The sequence below is a fragment of the Mobula hypostoma genome, chromosome 8 (assembly GCF_963921235.1).
Source record: "Mobula hypostoma chromosome 8, sMobHyp1.1, whole genome shotgun sequence".
NCBI classification, from domain to species: Eukaryota; Metazoa; Chordata; class Chondrichthyes; order Myliobatiformes; family Myliobatidae; genus Mobula; species Mobula hypostoma.
The window spans coordinates 73,074,264-73,100,362 of NC_086104.1; the positions used below are offsets into that span (position 1 = coordinate 73,074,264).

General features: G+C 42.8%; 1 protein-coding gene across 1 annotated transcript; it reads right to left on the bottom strand.

Moving 5' to 3' along the window:
• Positions 1–96: 96 nt before the first annotated feature.
• cnrip1b (cannabinoid receptor interacting protein 1b) lies at positions 97–25,736 on the bottom strand. Its single transcript, XM_063056129.1, has 3 exons — positions 25,267–25,736; positions 24,388–24,532; positions 97–1,641 (listed from the first exon to the last, which is right to left on the bottom strand). The coding sequence occupies exons 1-3, from the start codon at positions 25,443–25,445 to the stop codon at positions 1,477–1,479; spliced, it is 489 nt and encodes a 162-aa protein (XP_062912199.1). The 5' UTR covers positions 25,446–25,736; the 3' UTR covers positions 97–1,476.
• Positions 25,737–26,099: the final 363 nt, after the last annotated feature.

Below are 26,099 nucleotides of genomic sequence, written 5' to 3' on the forward strand. Positions count from 1 at the left end.
TGTTCTCACAGTAGGTTTGCTATTATTTTGTGCCTGACTCACCATGGGTATTTGTTTCATGACAGTCCAGGATATAACAAATTCAAAATTCTTAATCAAAACATAAGAAGTGGCGAGGTAACCAAAGATTGTTGTCTCTGGAAATCTGTTTATTTTCCATTTCAATACCAGCAAAGTTAATAAAGCAGTGTTTATACATAACAATATTTTAATTACTGGTACTAGATATCTAAAAATCCTCCAGCATGGATGGTCCCAAGCCTGGCTGTAAAAGGAAGAGAGGTGGGCATGGGGCTAAAAACCCCATCCCATAAAAGCCCAGAGCTACACAAACTCCAAACACCGTATCTCTGGAAGAGTAAGGATCGTTGCTTTGAAGATTCATGAAGTCATGTGGTGACAGCAGGAGCCACAGGGCCAATCAAACTTAAGTTCAGGACAGGGGACTCTGATGAGCTGCTGTTAGCAGCCTATGCCCCAGTAGGGGTGATGGGTTTAAGAAGAAGAAGAAGAAGATATCTAAAAAAGGATTTAATTTGCCTGGGCTTATTGATGCATACACAATTGTTCTTATAGCATATCATCAACAAATAATACATATTACATTTCCCTCCCATTACTGACCAAACCAACCAGGAAACATTACAAAAGAATAGTCACATCTATTATACAAACTCTGTGACTTTACACTGCAACACAACATAAATCCTTAAATCTTAATTTACGAAATATATTGAATAGTAAATACACAAAAAGTCATTGCATATCATGAATATTTTAAGCTAGTTTTTTTATTCAAATTGTAACTCAGCTAACACAGACATTGCTTACTCCCACAGTTCATCACCAGATCACTAGCATCAATCAGAGGTAGACCAAAAAATATTCAGCACAAGTAAAGTAACAAAATGTAGCATCCCATTCAGTCTATTTTTGAGAACAACGTAAAAGGAATGCTGTTACAGAATTATTTACTCTCTCATCTAACAGTGCAGATGAGATCATATTGTATAATATTAGGAACAAGTTTAAAATCACTAACTGCTACCTCAAATAAATATATGTTCTGAATAGCTGGTTAGGATAATAGACAAAAAACATTGTACATTAACTTACCCAAAGACATTTTTCAATGATTTACTCTCCTAACTATTGTCTCATAATGTAAATGTTAGTAACGGAATTAAGATATTGGAATTTAAATTCTGTTGAGTGATATTAGCATAAATCTGATAATGTTTATATCAAATACATGTGTATCAAATTCCTCATCCATTTGAAATACTTGGATAAACTCCCTCATAAATGGTAAGAAAATCAATTACACATGAGTACTAATGTTTTCAATACCAATAGCATATTGCGCAAATTCAACCCAAATGTGTCTATGTTAAGGCTTGGGTTTTTCATTTATTAGATAGACAATGATAATTTGTCTAGGCCAATGTTTAAAGTGATATTTCCTAATACTGCATCTTAGGTAAACATTTCCTTGTTGATCCACATCAGGCTGCGAGTCTCGTTGGGTTTACACTCATACTCGATGCTGCCAAAGCTGTTCCCCCACTGGCAGTGATCCCGTTTGTGATAATTGTAGAACTTCACTTGCCACACAGTCTCAAAGGTGCCAATGTCATTGAACTGGAGAGAGAGGAGAGAAAAGAATGTTTTAGTAACACTTGTGGTTCATTGGGATAATACATTTCGAAGCCAAATCAAAACCCCAAACCTAAAAAGGAAATGTTACTAGACTGTGAGTAGAATTACTTTAGTTACTCGAATTCAAGCTTATTGTCACATCAAGTACATGTATGCAGAGTTACAATGAAAAACTTAGTGCAGCAGCATCACAGGTACATAGTAATAGATACACAACATTCACAATAGAAATATTATATGAAAAAACCCAAAAGAACCAAAGAAAAAAATTATTGCAGTGGAAAGTGGTCAAAGTTCATTCTACTGAGGTAATGATTACGGTTATGGTTCAAAAATTGAATGGTTGAGGGAAGCACCTGTTCTTCAACCTTATGATGTGGGACTTCAGAGTTCAGTATCTCCTTCCATGAAAAGGTAGCATGGCCTGGATGATGGAAATTTTTGATGATTGATGTTGCCTTCTTGTGTTAGCACCTCATGCAGATAATACCAACAGTATGCATCAATAAGCCCAGGAAAATTAAATCCTTTTTTTAGATATCATCTTCTTCTTCTTCGTAAACCCATCAACCCTGGGGCATAGGCTGCCAACAGCAGCTCATCAGAATCCCCTGTCCAGAGCTTAAGTTTGATTGGTTCTGTGGCTTCTGCTGTCACCACATCATACAGGAAGGAGGGATCGTCGACTCAGGCCTAAGAGACCAGGGTCGGGCATTTTCATGCCTTACAGGGTGCGGAACGAAAGATTGTGTGGCGCGCCACTCTTCTCACAGACATACAGCAATGTGTGGTTAAGTGCCTTGCTCAAGGACACAACCCACTGCCTCAGCTAAGGCTCGAACTAGCGACCTTCAGATCACTAGATGAACGCCTTAACCACTTGGCCACATTACATCATACAGGGCTGAGGTAATGTCCTGTAGTGATCAGTGCAGTATGTAAGGTTCAGCTTTTACAATAAGGCACACGTCAAAATAAACAGTATGATCTGAGTTTTTACAATATAAACATGACTTCTGGTCGAACAAAACCTGGAAATGAATGTTTAAGGATATTTGACATTTAGGAAGAATAGGCAGAGTTGTAAAGGTGATGGTGTAAATAGTAATAAGGGAGACCAGTATAGTAGTAACAGGTGGTTTTGGCTCAGTAAATCATTATATAGGCAAATTGGTATATTAGTATTGTCTTAAATCTTGTCAAATTGGCTTATTATTGTCATATGTACCAAGACATAGTGAAAAACTTTGTTTTACATGACATACTTATGGATCATTTCATTACATTAGTCAATTGAGGGAAAGCAGGAGGCAAAGTAATAACAGAATGCAGAATAATATGTTACAGAGGAAGTACAGTGCAGGCAGACAATAAGGTACAAGGCCATGATGAGGTAGATTGTGAAGTTAAGAGTCCACCTTAACGTTGTTGTTGTTCCTCTTTGCACCTTGTGGTGCATTGGGTGGGAAACTTGCTGTTTCTTTAGCATTTTTGTCTGTCCTGGAGCCTGTTGGTCCTGGTTTTAATGCTGTGGTACCATTTCCCAGATGGTAGCAGTTGGAACAGTTTGTGGGTGGGGTGACTTGGGTCCCCGGTGATCCTTCGGGCCCTTTTTGGAGCCCAAAGTAGCATTTCCAAATTTACTGACAACACAGAACTAGGTGGGATTATGGGTTGTGAGCAGAGAGGCTTCAAGCAACTGAATCAGGTTGAGTGAGCAGGCAAATACAGTAGGCAGATGCAATAAAGATGGATAAATATGAGTTTGAAAGGAAAAGAATAAAAATAGAATATTACATGATTGATGATAGATTGGGATCTCACTGAAAGCTACATAGGTTGATATGGTGGTAAAGGCGGCATATGGTGCGCTTGCCTTTATTAGTCAAGGCATTGAATTCAAAAGTCAGTAAGTTATGTTGCAGCTTTATAAAACTTTAGTAAGGCCACATCTGGAGTTTGCATACTCATCTCATTACAGAAAGTATGTTGAGGCTTTGGAGAGGATGCAGAAGAGGTTTACCAGGATGCTGACTGGATTAGAGGGCATGCACTATAATAAGGGTTGGACAAACTTGGATTGTTTTCTGTGGAGTGCTGAAGGCTTGGGAGGGAGATCTGATAGAGGTTTATAAGATTATGAGAGGCATAAATAGAGCAGACAGAAAGTATCCTTTCCCCAAGATTGAAATGCATTCCCCCAGGGCATGCATGTAAAGGGAGAAGGGGTAGTTTTAAAGGAGATGTAAAAAGCAAAACTTTTACACAGAGAGTGCTGGGTGTCTGGAATATGCTGCCTGTGGCGGTGGTAGAGGCAGATACATTTGGAACTTTTAAGAGCCTTTAGATAGACACATGCACGTGAGGAAAATGGAGGGATGTGGGTTCTAGATTCAGGTGTTAGTAATAGCTGGTGTTAGCCCCATTTCAATTCTAGTTTGCTAAACACTGCAGCTCCATTCATACCCTGTAGTATCTCATCTACAGTTGGAATGGGATGTCTCTCCCTCCAATTGCTTCATTTGCCCTTCTCATATCTAGGTACATTCTGATGTTCTTATTGGGTATTAGTAAAATTATTACCGGGTTAACCCAAGTAGTTAAGCCTTCAACTTTCTCAATAATGTCCATTTTCATTGGCTGTTCAATTTTTTTCTCAAAAGCCCGAAGTTGTAAGGTATGTGTCTCAGTGACTGGGCCACAGGCTTAATCTTTGGATCAATGTATAGACTGATCTGCCTAGTGTTCAGCTTTCCTACCCCTTCAAACACTTTGGGGCTCTGCAGCTTGAGTGACTCTTTAACGTCGGTCACTACTGACACCTTTTCTCCAATCTTTATCACACCCACTTTTGTAGCAGTTTCTCTACCTAGGACTGGTTCACCATTTTTTTTTAAATCACAATGAACTCTGCCTGGTCTGTTCTGTTTCCAATACTTATTTCACATTCAAACACCCCTTTCAACCCCAGTGATGCGCTAGTTGGCTATGCGTACAACTTTCTCTTCTGCTTGAGAATAAATGACTGGCACTTTATCTTCTCTGACTGAAGTTTTTCCCACATATTTTCACCCAGTATATTATTTCAGGTCTTGAATCTACTAACATGTACAGATTTACATCCCCTACACAAAAAGTACATTTTTCGGATAACTCTGTCTCATTATCACCAAATGTAAATTCCCACTGTTCATCCTCAATAGAGTTCACTTTTTGTGTCTTTAATTCTTTTGTCCGGATTACTTGAGTTGGCAATTTGACTATTAATTTATTTGGTTCAGCACAGCATTGTGGGTCAAAGGTCCTGTTCCTGTACTATATTGTTCCATGTTCTATGTTCTATATAATAGGAAATATGAGGAAACCAAAGAATATATGTTGTTAATCAACCATGATTTTATTGACTATGCTGTTCATCGACTATAGCTCAGCATTTAATACCATCATTCCCACAATCCTGATTGAGAAGCTGCAGAACCTGGGCCTCTCTACCTCCCTCTGCAATTGGATCTTCGACTTCCTAACCAGAAGACCACAACCTGTGCAGATTGGTGATAACATATCCTCCTCGCTGATGATCAACAGTGGCGCACCTCAGCGGTGTGTGCTTAGCCCACTGCTCTACTCTATACACACATGTCTGCGTGGTTAGGCATAGCTCAAATACCATCTATAAATTTGCTGACAATACAACCATTGTTGATAGAATCTCAGGTGGTGATGAGAGGGTGTACAGGAGTGAGATATGCTAATAGTGAAGTGGTGCCAACTAGTGGTGTGGTGCCACAGCATCATCCTGGCACTCAACGTCAGTAAGACAGAAGAGCTGGACTTCAGGAAGGGTGAGATGAAGGAACACATACCAATCCTCAGAGGGATCAGAAGTGGAGAGAGTGAGCAATTTCAAGTTTCTGGGTGTCAAGATCTCTGAGGATTTAACCTGGTCCCAAACATTGATGTAGTTATAAAGAAGGCAAGACAGTGGCTATACTTTTTTAGGAGTTTGAAGAGATTTGGTATGCCAACAAATGCACTCAAAAACTTCTATAGTTACACCGTGGAGAGCTTTCTGACAGGCTGCATCACTGGTACGGAGGGGCTACTGCACATGACCGAAAGAAGCTGCAGAAGGTTGTAAATCTAGTCAGCTCTATCTTGGGTACTCACCTACAAAGTACCCAAGGCATCTTCAGGGAGCAGTGACTTAGAAAGGCAGCATCCATTATTAAGGACCCCCAGCATCCAGGGCATGCCCTTTTCTCATGGTTACCATCAGGTAGGAGGTACAGAAGCCTGAAGGCACACACTCAGCGATTCAGGAACAGCTTCTTCCCCTCTACTATCCGATTCCTAAATGGACATTGAATCTATGGACACTACCTCACTTTTTTAAAAATATACAGTACTGTATTTCTGTTTTTGCACATTTTAAAAAATCTATTCAATATACGTAATTGATTTACTCATTTATTTTTTATTTTATTTATTTATTTTTCCTCTGCTAGATTATGTATTGCATTGAACTGCTACTGCTAAGTTAACAAATTTCATGTCACATGCCAGTCATAATAAACTGATTCTAATTCTGACTATGTGAAGGAAATAAAGTCCAAAACTGGTTTAATCACAAACTTTCACTCACATTTTCATATATGGTCCTGTGGTGACGTTTAGATTACACTGATCCATGACTTTGCATGCAAAGAGTTCTCTTGCCATCATATCCCAGATCCTCCTGGAGAGGGCTCTGGTGGGTTGCCTATAGCTCTACCTACACAAAGTAGATCCTTGCTTTCTTCAAAAATAAAGTAAAAGACTGCAGATGCTGGAAATCTAAAATAAAAGCAGGAAATGCTGGAAGACTTCAACCTGAAACAATAGCTATGTTTCTCTTTCCACAGATTCAGCTTGACCTACTGAATGTTTCCAACATTTTCTGTTTTTATTTCTTTTTTTCTTCAAATGAGGCTTTTGCATCTCCTTCTCCTCCCTGGGGCCTCAGTATTGTTTGACTAGCATATTGTCCAAAACTTGTTTGCTAATGTTGGAGCAGCCCTTTAAACTCGGTATCCATGCTTTTTGGCAGCTTAACAAACAACTAACAAACGTCTCATATTCTGGAATGGTAATGCAATTTCATAAAACATGGAATTGGCTATTTCAAACAAACCAATTAACCACAGAGATGGAAATCCTGCCTCTGTAATTGTTGCATATTAAAGAACATACGATATATTAACACTGATTTATTGACTGTTTCCAATATCAATGCTTTAATATTGCATCCAGCTGCTGTTTTCAATATATAAGCCTCCAGTCCGCACAGACCAGCAAGGATCTCATCTATTTCACCTCGATTTATTTTGAGGCATTCACCATACATAACATTACTTCTGATTTAGAATTTTCTCATCTTGTGGAAATGTATTCAGTGTTCCACGCCATAATTTCTATTTATTTTAACATTAAAGCAAAGACCAGTAAAAGACGTAATAGAACAGAATTAATGACAGGAACAATAACAGTTCTGTCACAGAAACAGATGTCAAGAATCCATTCTATTTGTGGCTTGTATAATGAAGGTGGAACAAAAGGCATTGTGCTTTGAACACAAAGTAGGAGAACAAGTGTATGAAAAAAAGGTTGTGATGCTTTCAGATGATAAGTAGATAGCTGCTGCTAATGCTAACATGACATCAAGAATATCACCCACGTGCCACGTTACTGGACAGCTATAAATATTGGAGCTGCTACAAAGGGCTCATGTAGGACCAGATGTATTTTTGTGAGCATCCCCCTTGGTCACATTCCTCTCCTTTTCTCAGTTGATCACGTTTTCTTTGTTGGAACAACCTGTAACCCTCTCTCTGGGCTCAATCTCGGCTCGTTAGCTAGCTCTGCTAACGGCCTTGTGACTCAGCAGTAACTCAACCTGAGGAGGGGAATCTCTCAGGCTAAACACATATACAAACAGAGAATCGACGAGCATTTCAACTCCTCAGACCCCCGGTACATGTGGCATGGCATACAGGTCATTAGATTATGAAGACATGCAGTCCTCTTTTATTGTCATTTAGAAAAGCACGCATTAAGAAATGATACAATATTTCCTCCGGTGTGATATCACAAAAACACAGGACAGACCAAAACTGAAAAAAAACTAACAAAACCACATAATTATAACATGTAGTTACAACAGTGCAACAATACCATAACTTGATGAAGAAGTCCATGAGCACAGTAAAAGTTCAAAGTCTCTCAAATGTCCCACATCTCACGCAGACGGGAGAAGGAAGAAAAACTCTCCCTGCCATACCCGACCACGGTCCGACTCTGAGTCATCCGAAAACTTCAAGCTCTGCTCAGCTCTCCGACACCGAGTACTAAGCGCCATTTCTATCTGAGTGATTCGACCTCCAACTCGGTCACCACCAGCAGGCAAAGCCGGGGACTTTGAGGCCTTCCCTCCAAAAGATTCCCAACCGCGCAGTAACGACAGCAGCGAACAAGCGTTTCAGAAATTTTTCCAGATGTTCCTCTGTGCTTTCACGTCCATCTCCATCAAATCAGAATTGTCCACGGCCCCTATTTAACGGATACAATATTATTTTTCATCGGAGGGCTGCGCACGCGCAGCGCGCTGCTCTCTCTCCTCCCGCCGATTACAGACTTCAAGCCACCTAGTACTGTGCCCTCTTCCAGCTCTGCTTCCTTCCCTGATGAACTCAATTACTTCTACGCTCGCTTTGACTGAGAGAACAAGGAGGTCACCCTCAAAGCAGATCTTCCTCCTGGTGAACTGCTTCTCTCACTTTCCACCTCCGATGTTTGCGCCACCCTGAGCAGGGCGAATGTACGGAAGGCAGCTGGTTTGGATAGAATACCTGATCGTGTGCTCAGAGTCTGTGCAGGGCAGTTGCCTGGCATCTTCATGGACATTTTTAATCTGTCCCTGGCCCAGACAGTTGTCCCCACAAGCTTCAAGATCTCCACCACCGTGCCAGTGCTGAAGCATTCCACTGCCACGGGCCTGAATGACTTCCGCCGAGTTGCACTCACCCCCATCATTACAAAGTGCTTTGAGAGGCAGGTTCTATCACATCTGAAATCCTGTCTGCCCACTACCCTGGACCCCCATCAATTTGCCTATCGCACCAACAGGCTAACAGAGGATACCATCTTCACAGCACTTCACTCTGCCCTGACCCACCTGGACAGCCCCAACTCTTACGTCAGAATGCTGTTCATTGACTTTAGTTCGGCATTCAATACTGTGATCCCCTCCAAGCTGATCGCCAAACTTCGCCGGCCTGGTATCAGCTCATCCCTCTGCAATTGGACCTTGGACTTTCTGACTAACAGACCCCAATCAGTTAAGTTAGACAACCTCTCCTCCTCCACTCTCACCCTGAACACTGGCGTGCCCAAAGGCTGTGTGCTGAGCCTTCTTCTGTACTCCTTTTTCACCTATGACTGCGTTCCTGTACATGGTTCTAACTCCATAATCAAGTTTGCAGACGACACCACGGTGGTTGGTCTGATCAGAGGGGATGACGAAATGGCCTACAGGGACGAGGTCCAGCACCTGGCTGCATGGTGTGCCCTTAACACCCAGAAGACCAAGGAGATCATTGTGGACTTCAGGTGTGTAAGGAGCCACACTCATGTCCCCATCTACATCAACGGAGCTGTAGTGGAGTGTGTATCAAGTTTCAAATTCCTTGGTGTGCACATTTCCGAGGATCTACCTGGTCCCTGAACTCCTCCATCCTGATCAAAAAGGCTCAACAGCGCCTTTATTTCCTGCGGAGCATCAAGAAAGCTCACCTCTGTCCCAGGGGTGAGTCCTCTGACTTGGGGGAAGAAACTGTTACATAGTCTGGTTGTGAAAGCTCGAATACTTCGGTGCCTTTTGCCAGATAGCAAGAGGGAGAAGAGTTCATATGAGGGGTGCGTGGGGTCCTTCATAATGTTAACAACAGGAATTCTGCAGATGCTGGAAATTCAAGCAACATACATCAAAGTTGCTGGTGAACGCAGCAGACCAAGCAGCATCTATAGGAAGAGGCGCAGTCGACGTTTCAGGCCGAGACCCTTCGTCAGGACTAACTGAAGGAAGAGTGAGTAAGGGATTTGAAAGCTGGAGGGGGAGGGGGAGATGCAAAATGATAGGAGAAGACAGGAGAGGGAGGGATAGAGCCGAGAGCTGGACAGGTGATAGGCAAAAGGGGATACGAGAGGATCATGGGACAGGAGGTCCGGGAAGAAAGACGGGGGGGGGTGACCCAGAGGATGGGCAAGAGGTATATTCAGAGGGACAGAGGGAGAAAAAGGAGAGTGAGAGAAAGAATGTGTGCATAAAAATGAGTAACAGATGGGGTACGAGGGGGAGGTGGGGCCTAGTGGAAGTTAGATAAGTCAATGTTCATGCCATCAGGTTGGAGGCTACCCAGACGGAATATAAGGTGTTGTTCCTCCAACCTGAGTGTGGCTTCATCTTTACAGTAGAGGAGGCCGTGGATAGACATGTCAGAATGGGAATGGGATGTGGAATTAAAATGTGTGGCCACTGGGAGATCCTGCTTTCTCTGGCGGACAGAGCGTAGATGTTCAGCAAAGCGGTCTCCCAGTCTGCGTCGGGTCTCACCAATATATAAAAGGCCACATCGGGAGCACCGGACACAGTATATCACCCCAGTCGACTCACAGGTGAAGTGATGCCTCACCTGGAAGGACTGTTTGGGGCCCTGAATGGTGGTAAGGGAGGAAGTGTAAGGGCATGTGTAGCACTTGTTCCGCTTACACGGATAAGTGCCAGGAGGGAGATCAGTGGGGAGGGATGGGGGGTACGAATGGACAAGGGAGTTGTGTAGGGAGCGATCCCTGCGGAATGCAGAGGGGGGGGAGGGAAAGACGTGCTTAGTGGTGGGATCCCGTTGGAGGTGGCGGAAGTTACGGAGAATAATATGTTGGACCCGGAGGCTGGTGGGGTGGTAGGTGAGGACCAGGGGAACCCTATTCCTAGTGGGGTGGTGGGAGGATGGAGTGAGAGCAGATGTACGTGAAATGGGGGAGATGCGTTTAAGAGCAGAGTTGATAGTGGAGGAAGGGAAGCCCCTTTCTTTAAAAAATGAAGACATCTCCCTCGTCCTAGAATGAAAAGCCTCATCCTGAGAGCAAATGCGGCGGAGACGGAGGAATTGTGAGAAGGGGATGGCGTTTTTGCAAGAGACAGGGTGAGAAGAGGAATAGTCCAGATAGCTGTGAGAGTCAGTAGGCTTATAGTAGACATCAGTGGATAAGCTGTCTCCAGAGACTGAGACAGAAAGATCTAGAAAGAGGAGGGAGGTGTCGGAAATGGACCAGGTAAACTTGAGGGCAGGGTGAAAGTTGGAGGCAAAGTTAATAAAGTCAACGAGTTCTGCATGCGTGCAGGAAGCAGCGCCAATGCAGTCGTCGATGTAGCGAAGGAAAAGTGGGGGACAGATACCAGAATAGGCACGGAACATAGATTGTTCCACAAACCCAACAAAAAGGCAGGCATAGCTAGGACCCATACGGGTGCCCATAGCTACACCTTTAGTTTGGAGGAAATGGGAGGAGCAAAAGGAGAAATTATTAAGAGTAAGGACTAATTCCGCTAGACGGAGCAGAGTGGTGGTAGAGGGGAACTGATTAGGTCTGGAATCCAAAAAGAAGCGTAGAGCTTTGAGACCTTCCTGATGGGGGATGGAAGTATATAAGGACTGGACATCCATGGTGAAAATAAAGCGGTGGGGGCCAGGGAACTTAAAATCATCAAAAAGTTTAAGAGCGTGAGAAGTGTCACGAACATAGGTCGGAAGGGATTGAACAAGGGGTGATAAAACAGTGTCGAGGTATGCAGAAACGAGTTCGGTGGGGCAGGAGCAAGCTGAGACAATAGGTCGGCCAGGACAGGCAGGTTTGTGGATCTTGGGTAGGAGGTAGAAACGGGAAGTGCGGGGTGTGGGACCTATAACATGTCTGACATGTCTATCCACGGCCTCCTCTACTGTAAAGATGAAGCCACACTCAGGTTGGAGGAACAACACCTTATATTCCGTCTGGGTAGCCTCCAACCTGATGGCATGAACATTGACTTCTCTAACTTCTGCTAGGCCCCACCTCCCCCTCGTACCCCATCTGTTACTCATTTTTATGCACACATTCTTTCTCTCACTCTCCTTTTTCTCCCTCTGTCCCTCTGAATATACCTCTTGCCCATCCTCTGGGTCACCCCCCCCCCCGTCTTTCTTCCCAGACCTCCTGTCCCATGATCCTCTCGTATCCCCTTTTGCCTATCACCTGTCCAGCTCTCGGCTCTATCCCTCCCCCTCCTGTCTTCTCCTATCATTTTGCATCTCCCCCTCCCCCTCCAGCGTTCAAATCCCTTACTCACTCTTCCTTCAGTTAGTCCTGACGACGGGTCTCGGCCTGAAACGTCGACTGCGCCTCTTCCTATAGATGCTGCTTGGCCTGCTGCGTTCACCAGCAACTTTGATGTATGTTCCTTCATAATGTTGGTTGCTTTACGGATGCAGCGTGTGGTGTAAATGTCTCTAATGGCGGGAAGAGAGACCCCGATGATCTTCTCAGCTGACGTCACTATCCGCTGCAGGGTCCTGCGAACCGAGATGGTGCAATTTCCGAACCAGGTAGTGATGCAGCTGCTCAGGATGCTCTCAATACAACCGCTGTAGAATGTGGTGAAGATGCAGGGTGGGAGATGGACTTTCCTCAGCCTTCGCAGGAAGTAGAGACGCTGCTGGGCTTTCTTTGCTATGGAGCCGGTGTTGAGGGACCAGGTGAAATTCTCTGCCAGGTGAACACCAAGAAATTTGGTGCTGTTAACGATCTCTGCGGAGGAGTCGCCGATGATCAGCGAAGAGTGGTCGTTCCATGTCTTCCTGAAGTCAACAGCCATCTCTTTTGTTTTGTTCACATTCAGAGACAGGTTGTTGCTCTGCACCAGTCCGTTAGCCACTGCACCTCCTCTCTGTATGCTGACTCATCGTTCTTGCTGATGAGACCCACCACGGTCATGTCATCGGCGAACTTGATGATGTGGTTTGAGCTGTGTGTTGCAGCACAGTCGTGGGTCAGCAGAGTGAACAGCAGTGGGCTGAGCACACAGCCCTGGGGGCCCCCATGCTCAATGTGATGGTGTTGGAGGTGCTGCTTCCAATCCAGAAAGACTGAGGTCTTCCAGTCAGGATGTCTAGGATCGAGTTGCAGAGGAAGGTGTTCAGGCCCAGTAGGCTCAGCTTTCCAATCAGTTTCTGAGGAATGATTGTGTTGAATGCTGAACTGAAGTCTATGAACAGCATTCGAACATACGTGTCTTTTTTGTCTAGGTGGAGAGTGATGGCAATGGCATCACCTGTTGAACAGTTGGGACAGTACGCGAACTGCAGGGGGTTCACTGAGGGAGGCAGCGGGGCCTTGATGTGCCTCATGATGAGCCTTTCGAAACACTTCATGATGATGGATGTGACTGCGACGGGACGGTAATCATTGAGGCAGGACACTGAAGACTTCTTTGGCACAGGGACGATGGTGGCGGCCTTGAAGCACGTAGGAATGACGGCGCTGCTCAGGGAGATGTTGAAGATGTCAGTGAGAATCTCAGCTAGCTGGTCTGCACATCCCCTAAGCACTCTGCCAGGAATATTGTCTGGTCCAGCAGCCTTCCGTGGGCTGACCCTGCACAGGGTTCTCCTCACATTGGGCATGGTAAGACACAGCACCTGCTTGTTTGGAGGAGGGGTGGTCTTCCTCGCCGCCACATCATTTTCCGCCTCAGACCGAGCATAGAAGTTATTCAATGCATCTGGGAGGGAGGCATCACCAGCACAGGCAGGTGGTGTTGTCTTGTAATTGGTGATGTCCTGAATGCCCTTCCACATGTGCCGCATGTCGCCACTGTCCTGGAAGTGGCTGTGGATTCGCTGGGCGTGTGCATGCTTTGCCCCTCTGATGGCCCGGGACAATTTGACAGTTGGGCTGCCTTCTCACCTGCTCTGAAGGCGGAGTCACGGGCCCTCAGCAGCGCACCCACCTCCGTGGTCATCCATGGCTTTTGGTTAGCACATGTAGTCATGGTCTTGGCCACAGTGACATCATCGATGCACTTGCTGATGCAGCTAGTCACTGATGCCGTGTACTTCTCTAAGCCATCAGTTGCAGCTTCCCTGAACATGTGCCAGTCAGCATGCTCAAAGCAGTCTTGAAGAGCAGAGATGGCTCCTGCTGACCAGGTTTTCACCTGCTTCAGAGCTGGTCTGGAGCGCCTGATGAGCGGTCTGTATGCTGGGATTAGCATAACAGAGATGTGGTCTGAGTAGCCGAGGTGGGGATGGGGCTCCGTCGGGAATGTTTGTGTAAACAAGGTCCAACGCGTTCGCTCCTCTCGTTGCAAAGTCCACATACTGATGGAATTTGGGGAGCACTGACTTAAGATTTGCGTGGTTAAAATCACCGGTGACAATAAACAGTCCATCAGGGTGTGTGTTCTGCAGTTCGCTAACAGCCCCATACAGTTCACAGAGTGCCTCCTTAGTATTAGCGCTGGGGGAATGTACACACCGGCTACAAGGACAGTGGTGAATTCCTGTGGTAAATAAAATGGTTAGCATCTAACAGTCACAAACTCCACTAGCAATGAGCAGTATCTTGAAACCAGCACAGAGTTCTTGCACCATTCCATATTGATGTAAACACACAAGCCACCACCACGAGTCTTACCGGAGAGAGCTGCATCTCTGTCTGCTTGAAACAAGACGAGCCCATCCAGCTGAATGGCGGCATCCGGGATTTCATCAGAGAGCCATGTTTCTGTAAAAACGTACGCACAGCAGACTCTGTACTCCCGCCGAGTATTTCGTTGGGAGTCGGATATAGTCCAATTTACTGTCCAGGGAGCAGATATTGCAGAGCAGAGTGGACGGGAGAGCTGGCTGGTTAGGGTTTGCTTTTTTCCTGGCACGGACTCCTGCCCACTTGCCTCGCTTCCGCTTCCTCGCACACTGTTTATGACGTCTCCACCTCCGGCCACTGGCATCAGGCAACTCCAAGGACTGTAGGCCCAACCCTCAGCAAGCAGAGGTTACGTAATTTAACCAGCAGATCTTCATAAAGGTTTGTTTTTGGGCGATCTCTACATTGTAGCAGTATCTGGCGATGGTAGATAGTTGCTCTGTTATCCATGTGCCCTAATCAAAAATTGTGCCTTAAAATTAAACTAAAAAATTAAATTAAAGTAACACCAGATCCGAAAGGCCGCTGCTGCCGTGCCGCACCACCTGCTGAACCTCACATCACAGCGCTCAGCAGTATTGCACCCATATTGTGCTGTCTCAGTACTTTTATATTTGTGTGCTGTAGCACTTACTTTTTATTCGCAGTTATTTTGTAAGTAACACTATTCTTTACATTTCTGGTTAGATACTAACTGCATTTCATTGACTTTTTATCTGTACTCGGCACAATGACAATAAAGTTGAATCTAATCTAATCTAATCCCCATCCTGCTGATTGGATGACACAACATTCCTAAATTGAACAACTTGGCATCTTATCTCTAGCTGAAACCAAAACATTCTACCCTGGATTCTACAGGCATTAGGGGCAGGTTTACAGTGCCAATTAACCTACCCATCAGTCCTTAGGACGGGAGGAACCAAAGAAACCTGGGGGAAACATGCAGTCAAAGGGAGAACATGCAAACTCCATACAGAAAACACTTGATATCAGTATTCAACCGAAGTCTCTATCACTGTGAGGACACAGCTCTACTAACTGTGTCGCACATTGCCTGTGAAGTATTGCTGCTCTAGTAGATGATAATATTTTGAAATCTTTGTTCAATTGCCTTTTCGATTCAAATGGAAATTATACAATGATATACATTGAAAGCTTATCCTTTGCTATTTATCTCCAACAAGGACTAAAAAAATTGTGCAGTGTATAAAATGCAGCCAACATAATCGAAGACCCCACTCTATCCCATCAGGCAAAGGATACAAATGCTGGAAAATAACTATCACTAGGCTTAAGAACAACTTCTATCTCATTGTTATAAGACTATTGAAACGCCCCTTAGTGCAATAAGATTTCGCAATTTACCTCATTATGATCTTGCACCTTATTAACTACCTGCAATGCACTTTGTTATTGTTTTCCCTTACATTACCTCAAGGCACTGTAATAAGGAAATAATCCGTATGGGTGGCAACAAAAAACAAAGTTTCTCACTCTAGCTTGGTACATGTGACCATTGTAAAACAATTGGACTGGAATTTGATCTATACATGGTTCAAATTTAAATCAAATTGATATATTATAGTCATATGCAAAAGTAAGCTAATCAGGTTCTCAAGTCCATTCCACTTTTCAACCATACGCTGTTTTACTCTGCATCTTAATGTCATCTTACTTGTTATTTTCTCACTTGCAGACCTCAGTCAGTTCAGACTGGCAACAACATCCCCTTCATGACCTCCGTGTTCCACAGGGCTGTGTGCTTAGTCCCCTGCTCTACTCATTTTACACCACTGACTGTGTGACTAAGCTCAGCTCCAATGCTATATTCAAGTTCGCTGATGACACCACTACTGTGGGTCCAATCAAAGGTGGTGATGAATCAGCTTACAGGAGCAAGCCTGAAGATTTGGCTTAGTGGTGTCTTAACACCAACCTCTCACTCAATGTCAGCAAGACCAAGGAACTGATTATAGACTTCAAGAGAGGGAAACCAGTGATCTATAAGCCAGCCCTTATCAGAGGTCAGAGGTGAAGAGGGTTAGCTAAATTCCTGGGTGTTACTATTTCAGACGACCTGTACTAGATACAGCAGCATGTGAGTGCAATTGCAATGAAAGCACAGCAATACCTCTACTTCCATAGGAGCCTACAGAGATTTGGCATGACATCTAAAACTTTAACAAGCTTCTATAGGTATGTAGTGGAGAGTATATTGACTGGCTACATCACAGCCTGGTATGGAAACACCAATACCTTTGAACAGAAAACCCTACAAAAGATAGTGGATTCAGCCCAGTACTTTACAAGTAAAGCCCTCCCAACTATTGAGCATATCTACATGAAACACTGTCATAGGAAAGCAGTATTCATCATCAGAGATCCCCACCACCCAGGTCATGCTCCCTTCTTGCTGCTGCCATCAGGTAGAAGGCGTGAGTCTCAGGACTCGCACCACCAGCTTCAAGAACAGTTACTACCCATTGACTATCAAGGTCTTGAACAAAAGGGGATGACTACTCTCACTTGCCCCATCATTGAAATGTTCTGACAACCTATGATCTCCCTTTAAGGACTCTTCATCTCATTATCTCATGTTCTTGTTATCTTTTTGCTATTTATTTATATTTGCATTTGCACAACTTGTTGTCTTCTGCACTCTGGTCAATTTTTTAATTGATCCTGTTATAGTTACTATTCTATAGATTTGCTGAGTATGCCCACAAAAAATAAATCCTAGGGTTGTATATTGTGACATATATGTACTTTGATAATAAAATTTACTTTGAACTTTGATCTAGCTAATCTGATATTGTCAACCTTGCTACTCTATGCTTACATTGATTCGAATCTTACACCAAAGGCTCAGTGTCAGTAGATTTTTGGGGAAAAGTGTTTAAGGATTCCATTTTACTTCCTGACAAAAACCATTGGAGCATCACCCTAATTTTCAGACTATTTCCCTTTATTCTGAGTCTACCATCGCCAATATTGCTATGCACAATAAAAATAAGAGAAGATGATTAAAAGAATCATTGAAAGGGGATAAGATAGAATAGAGTGCTTTTTATCAAGCAAGTCATCCCCCTCTTTAACTGTATATTGTAGATGTTGGCTGATTTCAGTTATGATCTTAGGATTTTCATTAACATGGTGCTGAAGGCCATGTGAAACCCAAAAATAAAAATGATTGTGGCTTTCATGAGGGGGAAGTGCACATCATCTCAGTAACAAAAAGGTTAACCACTTTTTGTGTCAAATAAGGCCTAGTCCATAAATAGCAATAAGTATGAAGAATAGAATGGATGCATGTTTAAATAGCATGAGGATATTAACTTACATTCTTCAGATTGATCTGTGTGCCCTTGCCCAGGGAACATGGAAAGTTGTCATGAGAGTATAGATAATAATAATGAAGGGAAATGGAATATTGATCTTTATTGCCAAAGGAGCAAAGAAAGAAATAGAAGAAAAATCAGTTGATGCTGTAAGTCTGAAATAAAAGTCAGAAAATGCTGCAAATACTCAGCAGGTTACGCAGCATCTATGGAGACAGAAAGCTGAGTTAAAATTCTAGATCAATAAGTGTTTTCTTACAAATTGGAAAAACTGGTTATCTGGAATTATTGAATTCAGTACTGGGTTCTGTGAGCTGTAAGGTACCTGGATGAAGTGTACCTCTATGCTATGTGGGGCTTCATTTAAACAATGCAAAAGGCCAAAGGCTGAAAAATCAGAGTGAGATAGGGTTGGAGAATTAAGGTGACATGTAATTAAAAATTCAAGATCATCCTTGCTGACTAAATGTGATATTTACAAAGTGGTCACTTGATCTGTATTTTATTTCTCCAATCCATGAGCTACACCTGGAAGGAGTGTTTGGGCACCTGGATGTTGAGCAGGGAAGAGGTAGCAGGGCAGTATCTGAATCAGGTTTATTATCACTGACATATGTTGTGAAATGTATTGTTCAGTAGTAGCAGTACAGTATAAGACATATAAATCAGTGTGATTTACAATAAACAACTGCAGTGGATTCCTGTTAATTGGGACACATTGGGACCAGGACATTTTGGCCCAATTAAGCGGCTGCCCCAATTATCTGAAGTGTCATGGAAAACGTTAAAAAGGTATAAAAAGGGTAATTATGTATTTAAATGAAATACAGGACAAATTAGAACACTACCAATACTACTACAGTTCTATAAAACTGTGTATTAGTTCCTAACAATTATCGATGGAGGAATTCATTTAGTCACGTTCTTTTGATTGTAAGTGAACAAAATGAACACAAATACTTAGTGCAAATGATGGATTGCCTTCATACAATGCTATCGATGATTGTATCTTCCAAATCTTCATTTTCATTGTAACATTCAAGATGATTGCCGATACCTTCAAATTCTTTCTAGTTCCTAACTTACTGAAGTAGTGAAATTGTTTCATTTTCCCATTGACCATTTCTGGCATCCCTGAATGCTTGAAACCACAGTGAGCAAAACAGTTCAGAATTGTCTTACTGATTATTTCTCACCAACTATCAGTTACAGAAAACTCACATTTTTTTTAAAACACAAACACACACAACTGACGGCATTTTAAAAACTGTTCACTGGAAGCACAGTGTAGTGTCTAAAGGCTGTGCAAGTCTTCTGCACTAATTGAGTGGCATAGAGTCCCAAATAAATGAAGGGAATTCTAGGTATTTTCTCAATTTGTTTTTGTTTTTTTTTAATAAGAGTTATCCCCAATAAATGGTTGCCCCAATTAACTGATGGCCCAATTAATTGGAGTCCACAATAAATAAATACTGCAGAAGAGGAATAGCAAAGTAACGTTCATAAGTTCATGGAACATTCAGAAATCTTATGGCAGAGGGGAAGAGGCTGTTCCTAAAACAAATGAGTGTGGGTCCTCAGATTCCTGAACCTCTCTCCTGTTGGTAGTAATGAGAAGAAGGCATGTCCCAGTGGTGAGGGTTCTTAATGATGGATGTGGCCTTCTTGAGGCACCGCCTTTTGAAGATGCTCTTAATGGTAGGGAGGGTTGTACCCGTGATGGAATTGGCTGAGTCTGCAACCTTCTGCAGTCTTTTTCGATCCTGCATATTGGAGGCTCTATGCCAGGCAATATTGCAACAGTTAGCATGTGCTCCATCTAACATCTATAGAAATTTGCTAGAGTCTTTGGTGACATACCAAATCTCCTCAATCAATTAACTATTGACATATAGCTGCATCTCCCATAGTTGCAAGAGAGTAGGTATTTGTGAAGATAGATTAATGGACCAGTGATTATGAGAAAACAGTTTCTGTGGAATGCTTCAAGGGCAGATGAGAGAATGTCTGGAAGTACCATCACATTGAAGGAGATAGAAATTACACAGGATGGTCGACTGAATGTGGAGGCTGGTGGGGTGGAAAGCAAGGACAAGAAGAATTCTATCATCACTTTTTATGAAAGACAAAAGGGGATGAGGCACAGTGCACCACCATCAGTCTCGTTTTTCATTCACCATACAATAAACATTCCAGCTCCAGCTTTTCCTTTTCTCTGCAATTTAAGACTACTTTGTCTTCTAACTTTTTCTAGTTCTGATTAAAGGTCTTTGAACTGCAATATGAATTCTGTGTCTCTCTCCTCAGGTTCTGCTGGTTAACTTGCCAGAGTGCTTTCAGAATTTTCTGCTTTTTTCCCCAAGAATAAGGAAATCTCATTCCAATGTAGAAGCCTATCTGGCCTATGATGTATAGCTTTGATTGAATTTACTTGATTTAAAGGGTTTGTAACAGAGATATACTGTACATGGTATTGCATAGGATGTACAGCACAGACATAAACCCTTAGCTCAACCAGTCTGCACTGGCATTTATGCTCATATCAGGTCTCTCCCATCCTTCCCTAAGAAGTCCTTTCTCACCCATTTGCTTGTCCAGTGTTGCTTCCAATATATCAATACAGTTCACTTCAACTATCATTCTGTCAGAGCAAATTGCCCATTCTCACTATTCTTCAGCAAGGCAACTTTCTTCCTTTGCATATCTTGCTGACTATCTTATATTGATTGCGTCTACTGACTGTTTTCCCCAAAAGTTGAAAATTGGCTCTGTATCCATTCTAAGAATTTTTTTTTTTCATTTTAAAGACCTCTGTTAGTCTGCACCTCAGTCCAAAGAGCAATGGGGCATGATTTGTTCATTTCTTCCTAGTAGTGCATAGCTGTGTACTTCTTGCATCATCCTTGTAAACCTTCACTGTGGCCACTCCAGTACATCTATATTCTTTTTTTAGAAATGGGAACCACAAAAGCTTGCAGTACTGCAGATGTTAATTCACCAAGGTCTGATACTTCTTTGGTTCCCTACTTTGTTATTCAATTCCTCATACAGTAACTATTGGTTTATGGCCTTACTAACCAGCTGTACAATTTTTAGTGAGTGGTATCCCATTGTTCCTTTACCCTGCCTAAATAAGGGGGTAATTACCCTCCATCCTTTCTGTTCTTCCTATCAAAATATATCAGCTCACATTATCAATGTTGAACCTCAGCTGCCATTTGTTTGTTAATTTTGTAACATTTTAAAAGCCTTCTCAGAATTTTCTCCAGACTTCCCCTAAGACTTATGATTGTGTGTCTACGTACAGCTCCAACACCATGTACGAGTTTGCTGATGACACCACAGTTGTGGGCTGTATCAAAGGGGGTGATGAATCAGCATACAGGAGGGAGACTGAAAATCTGGCTGAGTGGTGTAATAACAACAACCTCTCACTCAATGTCAACAAGACCAAGGAACTGATTGTAGACCTCAGGAGAGGGAAGCCAGAGGTCTTTGAGCCAATAATAATTGGAGGAGCGTAGGTGTAGAGGGTCGGTAACTTTAAATTCTTGGGTATCCCCATCTCAGAAGACCTGTCCTGGACCCATCATATAAATAGCATTGCGAAGAAAGCATGACAGTGCCTCTACTTCCTCAGGAATCTGCAGAAGTTTGGCATGTTACCAAAACCCTTAGCAAACTTAAAGTGTGCTGACTGGCTGCATTACGGCCTGGTAGGGGAACACCAATGCCTTTGAGTGGAAAATCCTACAAAAGGTAGTGGATTCAGCCCAGTACATCATGGGTTAAACCCCCCCTCCCCCCAACCACTGAGCATGTCTACATGAAACGTTGCTGTAGGAAAGCAGCGTCCATGATCAAAGATCTCACCATCCAGGCTATGCTCTTTTCTCACTGCAGCCATCAGGTAGAAAGTAAAAGTTCCCCAGGACTTGCACTACCAGGTTCAAGAACAGTTACTACCCCTCAACCATCAAGCTCTTGCACAAAAGGGTATAACTACACTTTTATCTTGTTATCTCTTCTACCTTGTTATTTCATGCACGTTATTTATTGCTATTTAATTATATTTGCTTTTGCATAGTTTGTTGTCTATTGATCCTGTTTACAGTTACTGTTCTATAGATTTGCTAAGTGTGCCCACAGAAAAATAAACCCAGGGTTTGAATGGGCTGTCATGTATGTACACTGGTAATAAATTTCTCTTTAACTTACTTTGACTTTTGACTTTGATTTCATTTATTCTCCAACTGCAATGCTCTGGCCCCGCACACACATAATTTGTTGTCATCTTCAAATTTAGAAAAGATGTTCTTGATACTAAAGGGCAAGTCATTAAATCCTTAATCTAAACTCAGAAAAGTAGAGGTGCATAGCCTCGGTTGTTGCACTGTGCCTTGGGGCTGGCCTGTTGCAGACACTGGGGAAGGAGATGCTGGAGCTGGCTGTTTGCCGGGTTGGGTGCTGGCCTTTTCTGTCAGTTCTGCTCAACTGTGTTTGCTTGGTGGAAGACAAGTTGGATTGCATTCATCTGCAGCTGAACTCACACGAAAGGTGGAACTGTTTCGGATTTGTTCTTGCAGAGACATGACTCCAGGAGAACATCCATGCATCATCAGTCTACAGGCTATGACACTCGGGCACTTGCGCTATCTGTTTTTTAATGTATTTTTTTGTAACTATATATTTTCTGTTATCATAATTTTATGTGCTGTGTACCTGATGGTATGAACATTGGCTTCTCTAATTTCCATTAATGCCCCTCTCCTTCTTACCCCATCCTTTCCTTCTTTCCCTTTTTTCCTCTCTCTGTCCCTCTCACAATAACTCCTTGCCTACTCTCCAACTTCCCCTGGTGCTCCCCTCCCCCTTTCTTTCTCCATAGGCCTCCCCTTCAGCCTTGTATCCCTTTGCCAATCACCTGTCCAGCTCTTCGCTCCATCCCTCCCCCTCCAGTCTTCTCCTATCATTTCAGATCTCCCCTGCCCCCTCCCACTTTCAAATCCCTTACTATCTCTTCCTTCAGTTAGTCCTGACGAAGGGTCTCGGCCCAAAATGTCGACTGTACTTCTTCCTGCTGTGTTTCACCAGCATTTTGTGTGTGTTACTTGAATTTCCAGCATCTGCAGATTTCCTCGTGTTTGTGATTGTTGGTATTGTGTTTTGTACCTTGGCTCTGGAAGAAGGCTGTTTTGTTTGGCTGTATTCTTGTGTTTGGTTGAATGACAATTAAACTGGAACTTGAACTTTGCAGAAAACCACTGTCTACATTCTCCTATTCTCTGCTTTTTGCCTCGAATCCAGCTAATAATCTGTTCTGTTACATGCCACTTGATCTTCCATTCTCTGATCATATTCTTTTGTCAATTATGAGATAAGTTATCATTGTTTCCCATACCTGATAGGCATCAACTAATTTGATTCCTGGGATGGGAGTTGAAAATTAATGGAAGTCCCTCTAATTTATGTAATTGAGAAGAACAACGGAGAACCTTATTGAAATATATTACATTTTGAAGGACTTGACAGGATGTGGGTGAGAATGTTTCCACTATTGAGGGAATCTATTACCAATAGGCAATGTGAGAATGAGACATCAGTCACAAGGCAGACATTGTGTACACTCACAGCATTGCAACAATTTGCTATTTTCTGCCTTAGGACACTGTGCTAAGCATATTCAAGGATGAGAAAGATTTTTTGGAATCCAAGTTATGTATGCTCTCTTTACAAATCTTTGTTTCATGCCAGATTTTTAATGGTAGGCAACCTTGACATATTTGCTGGCTGATATAATGAGTAATGTGCCACCTTCCATCAAAAATAGTATGCAAAAATACTCAAAATGCATTTCTCCAACTTTTCCAATTTGAGTGAGCTAGATTATATTTTCCCAAGAACATAGTCCTTTCATAAATCACAGGAATGCCTGTACAGTGAAATTCAGGGCAAGAAGGATCAGTCTGAGTTGTGTCCAAAGGTCAGATCAACCATGATTTTATTGAAAACACAGAAGGCACAAAGGACCTTGTGGTTTACTCCTACTCACATTTCTTTTTTCCTATGATCTTATATATGAAGATCAGTTCATTTCTGGCTTTCAGATTATGTCATGGAAACAACAAGAATGAAAAAGCAATTTCTTTAGATCATAGGGCTCACACACTTTTAGATTTGTTGTCAGATTTTATCTTTTAAATCTCTACTATTGCAATTCTCTGAATTAGATGACTTTACATAGTGGGATTGTTTTTTAATAGTGCACAATGTGGTAAAAGTATCTATGAACAACCTTAGCATCCTATAAAATAGATTAATTATCAAGTTACTTTTCCAAATCGTGAGGATATTCCCCCCCCCACCGAATTTGAGAATTAAACATCCATCTGAAAGTGAAACTCTCATTTATCATTGATAACTTTCCCTCCTTCAGAATTTGATCCTCCTATTTTATTTCTTGCTCTGGTTCAAGTCAGATTTAGTAGCTAACAATTAAAATCACTTACTGTTGAACTGCTAATCTCTGCAAGTTTAGAGCCCTGCTACACAGTGTAGGAATGGCATTATAAGCTACTGACTTGGAAAGACATTTTATTTTTTTTTTAACCTGAATGTTGACTTGTAGAGGCTGGCGTTCCCCACTTTTCGTGTGAGCCACTCCTTCAGTGTCATAGATCCCAGTATAATTCACCACTTGTGGGTTCCTCGATTTCTCTTCTAGGGGGATAAGTACAGCCCCAATCATCATCGACCTGCAATCACACAGGATCCTCCTTCAGTTATCTCAACATCTTGGGTGCATTATGATTTGTCACAGACAATGCTCCGAATGACAGTGAATGCCGTAGGCCGTCTATCAATGCTGATTGTGCCGTTTGCACTATTTTATTAATAATGCAAGAAATGTCATGGACGTGAAGAGATAATTTACACATTTAATAGGAATAACAAATATGGAATTGCAGTATAACCATTCCGTTTTTGCTACGTGCTGCTGGCGTGGGGAGGGGCAGCGGATCTTTGATGACAATGGGGCTGGGTCTTGTATCAGCCGTAACCTGCTCTGCCGTCTCCTATGAACCTTCCGCCGTTATTTGAAATTGGCCGGCCTTTAGGTTTGGGTGCGCGGGAATTAAACGAAAATTTATTGCAGCGTGAAATTCCGAAATGGTCATTTATTTAGATGCGGGCATCCGCGTGCAAAAAAGCACCAGCTGGTCAGATTTTAAGAGACACTGACAAGAGGGGACCAAATGACAACTGGCATCGCCTCCTTTCAGAAGCTCAGCCGCGAAACGCCCACGGGATGGTCCCAAGGATCTTTACACCTGAAGCTGGCCAGGATAGAGAACAGCTGTCGTCAAGCGCACCAGATCATAAAGGCAATAATAGCCTGGAGATGGAAAAAAAACAGCGAGTTTACCTAATTACACCCCCTCACCCAAAGATGATGAAAAGGTCTCGCCAGTATAGCCTTTATACTCACTTTGCTGATACAATCCCAGGCTTTAGCATAATATCGATCTTGTACTTCGCTCCCGTTAACAGCTTGATGGTCCGGTTTTGCCCGAATCGCTGACCGTCGACTTTGAAATACACCGGCCCGTCACCGGGTTGGATTTTCAAAGAGACGCCGATTTTCACCAAACTGGGCACTTCGTCCATGATGGACAACGAGGGCGTCTCAATGATGCTGATGAGCCGGGCGAAAGGTATACTATAGCCTAGTCATTCAGAGCCCGTGGAAATCTCCGGTGCAAGCGCACAGCACCACCAAGACTGCATGCATCAACCTGCACGGGCTAAATCCACTTTGATTGCACACATAATCCTAGGCTACAATGCACAGACGTCAGCACTGCGCTGCCGGTGTGGGACACTGCCTAATGAACTGCTGTTCCTGAAAGCAGTCAAGATGGCATGGCATGTAACGTCCTCATTTCTCTTCATTCGGTGTAAATACATGGCTCACCCACTTGAAAATAGAATGCACCATGGGATGGAAAAATATTGTCAATTACCTTATTCGTGAACGCATATCAATTCATTCGTGTCAAAGGTTTACAGCATCTTTTGATATAGGTTTCTGATGGAAGGTGCTTTTGTTTAAAATTCTTTACTAACTGCAACATTAAAATCTATGTTGCATTACACGCGGAATGTGGAAAATACTGAGGGTTAAACAAGAGATAGCAGATAGGCCGAATGGCTCTTCTCTAATGCACTATTTTCTGATGCAAGATAATTCAAGTTAATTGCCTAAAACTAAAACTCTGTCTTCACACTTCTTAACAATATATTTGTGTTTTATTTTAACGT